The sequence below is a fragment of the Salvelinus fontinalis genome, chromosome 31, assembly GCF_029448725.1.
Source record: "Salvelinus fontinalis isolate EN_2023a chromosome 31, ASM2944872v1, whole genome shotgun sequence".
Lineage (NCBI taxonomy): Eukaryota > Metazoa > Chordata > Actinopteri > Salmoniformes > Salmonidae > Salvelinus > Salvelinus fontinalis.
This window is the reverse complement of record NC_074695.1, coordinates 17,193,648-17,200,812: the sequence shown is the minus strand read 5'-3', so window position 1 is coordinate 17,200,812 and position 7,165 is coordinate 17,193,648. Positions and strand designations below refer to the sequence as shown.

General features: G+C 42.6%; 1 protein-coding gene across 1 annotated transcript; it reads left to right on the top strand.

Moving 5' to 3' along the window:
- Nucleotides 1-3,342: 3,342 nt before the first annotated feature.
- Nucleotides 3,343-5,399, top strand: LOC129829681 (40S ribosomal protein S26). Its single transcript, XM_055891536.1, has 4 exons — nt 3,343-3,429; nt 4,292-4,469; nt 4,817-4,947; nt 5,296-5,399. Exons 1-4 carry the CDS (start codon nt 3,343-3,345, stop codon nt 5,332-5,334), a joined length of 435 nt encoding a protein of 144 aa, XP_055747511.1. The 3' UTR covers nt 5,335-5,399.
- Nucleotides 5,400-7,165: the final 1,766 nt, after the last annotated feature.

The following is a 7,165-nucleotide window of genomic DNA, read 5'->3' as shown; positions in this document are numbered from 1 at the left end:
TCTTCTTTCCCTCCCAGAGTCTGGCAGCCGGCCCTGTAAAGAAGACATTTCTTCTTTCCCTTCCAGAGTCTGGCAGCCGGACCCTGTAAAGAAGACATTTCTTCGTTCCCTCCCAGAGTCTAGCAGCCGGCCCTGTAAAGAAGACTTTTCAGCGTTCCCTCCCAGAGTCTGGTAGACGGCCCCTGTAAAGAAGACATTTCTTCTTTCCCTCCCAGAGTCTAGCAGCCGGCCCTGTAAAGAAGACATTTCTTCGTTCCCTCCCAGAGTCTGGTAGCCGGCCCCTGTAAAGAAGACATTTCTTCTTTCCCTTCCAGAGTCTGGCAGCCGGCCCCTGTAAAGAAGACATTTCTTCTTTCCCTCCCAGAGTCTAGCAGCCGGCCCTGTAAAGAAGACTTTTCAGCGTTCCCTCACAGAGTCTGGTAGCCGGCCCCTGTAAAGAAGACATTTCTTCTTTCCCTCCCAGAGTCTAGCAGCCGGCCCTGTAAAGAAGACATTTCTTCTTTCCCTCCCAGAGTCTGGCAGCCGGCCCTGTAAAGAAGACATTTCTTCTTTCCTTCCCAGAGTCTGGCAGCCGGCCCTGTAAAGAAGACATTTCTTCTTTCTCTCCCAGAGACTGGCAGCCGGCCCTGTAAAGAAGACATTTCTTTTTTCCCTCCCAGAGTCTGGCAGCCGGCCCTGTAAAGAAGACATTTCTTCTTTCCTTCCCAGAGTCTGGCAGCCGGCCCTGTAAAGAAGACATTTCTTTTGGCACTGGGTTTTTAACGGCAGTGATACAGGGAACAGCCAACCACAGGAGCCACACATCATCCAGTCTGCATGCATGCTGAGAACTGCTGCTAACGGGCCCTCTCCGATACACACTCACACAAAAGCACACACACACACACACACACACACACACACACACACACACACACACACACACACACACACACACACACACACACACACACACACACACACACACACACACACACACACACACACACACACACACACACACACACACACACACACACACAGAAGGAACGTGTAAACACACACACACACAGAAGGAACATGTACACACACACACACACAGAAGGAACGTGTAAACACACACACACACAGAAGGAACGTGTAAACACACACACACACACACACACAGAAGGAATGTGTAAACACACACACACACAGAAGGAACGTGTAAACACACACACACACACAGAAGGAACGTGTAAACACACACACACACACACAGAAGGAACGTGTAAACACACACACACACACACACACAGAAGGAACGTGTAAACACACACACACAGAAGGAACGTGTAAATACACACACACAGAAGGAACGTGTAAACACACACACACACAGAAGGAACGTGTACACACACACACACAGAAGGAACGTGTACACACACACACAGAAGGAACATGTACACACACACACAGAAGGAACATGTACACACACACACACACACACAGAAGGAACATGTACACACACACACAGAAGGAACGTGTACACACACACACAGAAGGAACGTGTACACACACACACAGAAGGAACGTGTACACACACACAGACACTGGATCTGGTGGCCCTAGCCTTTTCTCACTGCTCTGCTCACCCAACTCTGTAATCGCTTCCAGAGGCAGAATTGTCCTGACTTAGACTGTCAGCCAATCAGGTGACGTCCCAAAAGGCACCCTATTCCCTACATTGTGCACTATTTTCGACCAGGGCTCTGTAGGCCCTGTAGTCTCTGGTCGAAAGTAGTGCACGATGTAGAGAATAGGGAGCCATTTGGGACGTCACCTATGGCTTGCACCCTCCAAATCTGTCCTCTCTCTTCCACCAACTTTATCAGGATAACAGTCAAGTTACTTGTATGTTATTGATGATAGCCAACTGAGCCCAGTAATAGTGTGATATGTCATCATTGCAATGGCCTGCCTAGCCCTAGGTCTAACTAGTCTTGGCCTTAGCGTGAGGCTGTCTCAAATTTAAATCCTTTAAAAAACGGTTAAAAACAGTATAAAATTGTAGCCAAAGCAATTCCCATGTAAAACGCTATTCCCCCCCTAGGTCATCTGACCAGTAACCCTCCACCTCCATATGAATCAGAATAAGAATCAATTTATTCGCCAAGAACATTTACACTTACAAAGAATTTGACTAAGTGAATAGTGCTGCCAGCAAAAGACAAATGTGCAGATAGAGTATAGACAAAGGGATTTAGAGTCTCTAGAAGTGTCTTTGCCTTTGTGCAAAACGAGTAAGAATCATCACCAGACACACAACACATGAAATTAGCACATAAACAGGCCTAATATCATCCATACGCACAAAAAGCTTATTTATCTCAAACTTTGTGCACAAATTTTCATCCCTGTTAGTGAGCATTTTATCATTTGCCAAGATAACCTATCCACCTGACAGGCCACTAAAATTTGCTGTTTTTTCACACAGTACAATGCCACAGTTGTCTAAAGTTTTTGGTGAGCGTGCAATTTGCATGATTACTGCAGGAATGTCCACCAGAGCTGTTGCCAGAGAATTGAATGTTCATTTCTCTACCCTAAGCCATTTTAGAGAATTTGGCAATACGTCCAACCAGCCTCACAACCGCAGACCACGTGTACGGCGTTGTGTGGGCAATTGGTTTGCTGATGTCAATGTTGTGAACAGAGTGCCCTGTGGTGGCAGTGAGGTTATGGTATGGGCAGGTATAAGCTACGGACAACGAACACAATTGCATTTTAATGCACAGCTCCATGTCGCAAGGATCTGTACAAAATTCCTTGAAGCTGAAAATGTCCCAGTTCTTCTGGCCTGCATACTCACCAGACATGTCACCCATTGAGCATGTTTGGGATGCTCTGGATCGCGGTGTACGACAGCGTGTTCCAGTTCCCGCCAATATCGAGCAACTTCGCACAGCCATTGAAGAGGAGTGGGACAACATTCCACAGGCCACAATCAACAGCCTGGTCAACTATATGCAAAGGAGATCTGTCTCGCTGCATGAGGCAAATGGTGGTCACACCAGATACTGACTAATTTTCTGATCCACGCTCCTACCTTCTTTTTAAGGTATCTGTGACCAGCATTAAGGTATCTGTGAATATATGTATTCCCAGTCATGTGAAATCCATAGATTAGGACGTAATTAATGTATTTAAATTGACTGATTTCCTTATATGAACTGTAACTCAGTAAAATCTTAAAAATTGTTGCATGTTGCGTGTATATTTTTGTTCAGTATATAAAAGAACAGCTGTACAAACTTGATCTCATAAACGGGTCAATAGTGACATCAAGTGGACGTCTACACAAAACGCACATTGGGTTTGCACATGCGCATTGATCTCCTGTCAGACGGAAGACATGAATTCTCCTCCCATTTCCGGCTGGTTCTCTTTCCACCCTTACGTGACACGATGGTAAGCGCTTCTCTGATTCTTCTACAGGCCCATTCTGTTGAAATGAAAGAAACACACGAAAATACACCACTGGATTGGTCGTTTATCTATAGAAAAAAGTAATATGTAATACATTTTTCAGAAGTAGTGTTTAAAATGTTTTTTATAGCTAGGAATGATGTCAAATATGGTTAACTAGTTAGCCGCATGCTGCCACAACAGGCACGCGCTTGATTTGTGTCGCTGTTCAACCGGGGTCGTCTATAGTAATGCTTTGATATAAATTGTCAACCAGGTGATCGGCGCCAAACTGCATATTCAAGCAGAATAATAATCGGTTAGTCTGTCGACACAGATGGTTGGATAGCTAGTTAACAGATCAACAGCAATAATAGATTGACGTTGGTTGGCTAACTAGTAGTAGCTTAGCTTGGAAACTAACTAAGTTAACACATTCATGTTATCTAGGCGCAAACACTTTTGGTGTTTTCATTATCAGAATGATGTGGCACAGATGAATAGGGGAAATCGATTATATAAATACATTGCGTTGAATTTGTATTACCTGATCAGTTCAGGAACGTTGTAAGCCAGGTCCCGAGACTTGGCTTGTTGCTGGCAGTCACATTGGTTTTATAGTGTTAAAACTAACTGGCTCCATCTCAGTGCTTGAGGCGTCACTACAGACCCTGGTTCGATACCGGGCTGTATGACAACCGGCCGTGATTGGGAGTCCCATAGGGCGGCGCACAATTGGCTCAGCGTCGTCCGGGTTAGGGGAGGGTTTGGCCCGGATGGGCAGTCATTGTAAACAAGAATTTGGTCTTAATTGACTTGAATAGTTAAATAAAGGTTAAGTAAATAACTGGTATCTTCTCCCCAGACTAAGAAGAGAAGGAACAATGGCCGTGCCAAGAAGGGACGTGGACATGTTCAACCCATCCGCTGCACCAACTGTGCCCGGTGTGTTCCCAAGGACAAGGCCATCAAGAAGTTTGTCATCAGAAACATTGTGGAGGCTGCTGCGGTGAGGGACATCACAGAGGCCAGTGTGTTCGATGGTAAGGAGCTGCTGAATGTCAATAAAAACACACAAAAAATATTGCTGTATCCAGTATAAGGATGGTGTAATGTCAGTCTCTTCAGATTCTGAAATCGGGTTTTTGGAAGGCACATTTCTTTTTTTACATCTGTCGCTTTGGGAAGATTTTACTGGATGAAATGTGAAAGTATCATGAGCTCTGATGCATAAAAATTCCTTTTTCCCTGTACACATGTTATGGCTGGATTGAATGCCTCTGTGACCTAGACGACAATGGCTTAATGGCTACTGTAGTATCAATATTCTGGCCTAACTGTGAGGGGCCATTGATCTAACCCTGCCCTTATTGTTATCTGCCCTTTCCAGCTTACGTGCTGCCCAAACTGTATGTGAAGCTGCACTACTGTGTGAGCTGTGCCATCCACAGCAAGGTGGTGAGGAATCGCTCCACCGAGGCCAGGAAGGACCGTACACCACCACCTCGCTTCAGGCCCAGTGTAAGTTATAGCACTGTGTACTTGGCGATGCCTTTTAACTCCTAGTGAAGTTAATCGTCCCAATAATGCTCGTCCCTTTACTCAATGTGATTGCATAGATTCTGGAAGAGCGTGTTGGGTGGGCTTTCAATCCAAAACCATGTAGTCTAAGAATGTCAAGTTAATTTGACATTGGCTAGTCAATTCGCAAAATCAACTTATTGATTACAAACCTGAATGCATGATCTGAATCTATTTAAATGAACCTAGTCTGAATCCTGAAGCTCCTATAAGGACAGGAAGTTAAGGGAAAGTAGATTAAAATCATGTTCTGAATATTTAACTAAGTATGTTTTTTCTCCCTTCTAGGGAGGTGCCCCAAGACCTCCTCCAAAGCCCATGGGTTAATGTCATTGACCATCCTAGGGATCACTATCATTTTTATGTCAACAAATAAAAGTGATTTAACTATGTCAGAAGTGTTACATTTGTATACCGACTTGGTAGAAGAGCCATATCAATATCTGCTTTATATTGAATGTCACATTAATGAGAACAAAATGTCCAATCAGAACATTACATGTATTTTTATTGGACATGTGTTACTTGAACAGTTAGGTTGCACACCATAAAAGCACTTGATACCAAAAGTAACTTATTTCAAAGAATGAGGCAGTTTCGTGTCTCTTATCTTGAGGTAAATAGTTTTCTTTGTCATGTTACATTTCTTCTCACAAAATATTTCTACAACATTGCAATTCAATTAAAGCCTAACTATGACAGGAACAACTATCCTTGAGGTTACTAACCTGCTGCTTGAAGATACTTCACAGTTCATACAGAATTCATTTGTCATCACACAATTTTTACATTTTAATAATTTAGCAAACTCTTTCCAGAGCAACTTACATGCGCAATTAGGGATAAGTGTCTTGCTCAAGTGCACATTGGCACATTTTTTCCCCTTAAATACTGGACCAAAGCGCTTAATTAACTGCTAGGCTACCTGCCACTGGAAAGGATAAATAAGAATCTGATAATTACATTTTCTCACTCATATATCATAGAATTATCCTATGTACATCAAGTGCATTCATAGTACAATAGATAAAGATATTCATTTGTTCACATGAGGATGCAAACAGACAACATTTCACATAAAATACTGAATTTGGTCTCAAACATTGTTCCCCAGTCCCCACACTGCGACGGGAAACAAATACATTTAGAGGTTTTTGGTTGCTTTAAAATCACAGGAGGTAACCTTTCTGGACCAATGGGTTGCTTGTGCTGTGGCTGGACAAGATTTGGGATATAGCTGAAGCTGACCACATCTACCAAGGCTATGCTAAATGTGTCACACTACAACATATAGATATTCACATAACTATACAAAAGTGATAAACTTCATAAAAAATAGTCTTTGATAGGCTAAAATATATTAAGTAATTTTCTCAGTGTCCATTTGTGCAACTGGAGTCAACCCATCAAGACGTTGTCCTTGTTTCCTGAACCATTCAGTGTGAAATGACACAAATCTGTGGATGTTCACATCTGAGTCTCCTCTAAGTTAGGATGGAGATAACCTTAGTCACAATGGTTAGGGCCCTGGGTTTTGGTTAATCATGTCACATGACCTGGATTTTAACCTTTATTTTAAGCCTTTTCCAGAAATTAGAATTAGCTGACAATTGTCTGAGGACAGTGCTGGACCATCTGACATAAAAGAAAAGGGACCGTTTGATGAAAAAGCTTTAAATAAAGGTCATGTGACATGATTAACCAAACAAGGACCTAACAATGGTCAATTCAGCACCAATTTGAAGTGGAGAGGGACAGATCAATTAGAGGACCCAGTTCTGTAGATGGCCCCTTTTCATAAATAAAACCCTATAAAAATCCACTGTTCATCTGGTGTGAAGAGCATTCTTCCTACACAAAGTCGTTATATTTTTAAAGCATTGCATTGTCATTTATCAGTGCAATCTCAGGAGGAAAAATAGATGAACATATCAAGAAGATTTCAATGACAGTTTTTTTTCCATCTTCGTAACATTGTAAAAATCTGAAACTTTCTGTCCAAATACTATGTGGAAATGCTAATCCATGCTTTAGTCACTTGTAGATTAGACTACTGCAATGGCTTACTCTCCACCCGGATAAAGCACTAAATAAACTTCAGTTTGTGCTAAACCCGGCCGCTAGAATCCCCAAAAATATATCATATTACTCCAGTGCT

What these genes read in the sequence shown, in the direction of transcription:
- LOC129829681 (XM_055891536.1), top strand. Translation starts at nt 3,343, where the DNA reads ATGCGCATTGATCTCCTGTCAGACGGAAGACATGAATTCTCCTCCCAT. An exon ending in AGAGGCCAGTGTGTTCGATG is followed by an intron (nt 4,470 to 4,816) that starts GTAAGGAGCTGC and finishes TGCCCTTTCCAG; the next exon opens with CTTACGTGCTGCCCAAACTG. An exon ending in CACCTCGCTTCAGGCCCAGT is followed by an intron (nt 4,948 to 5,295) that starts GTAAGTTATAGC and finishes TCTCCCTTCTAG; the next exon opens with GGAGGTGCCCCAAGACCTCC.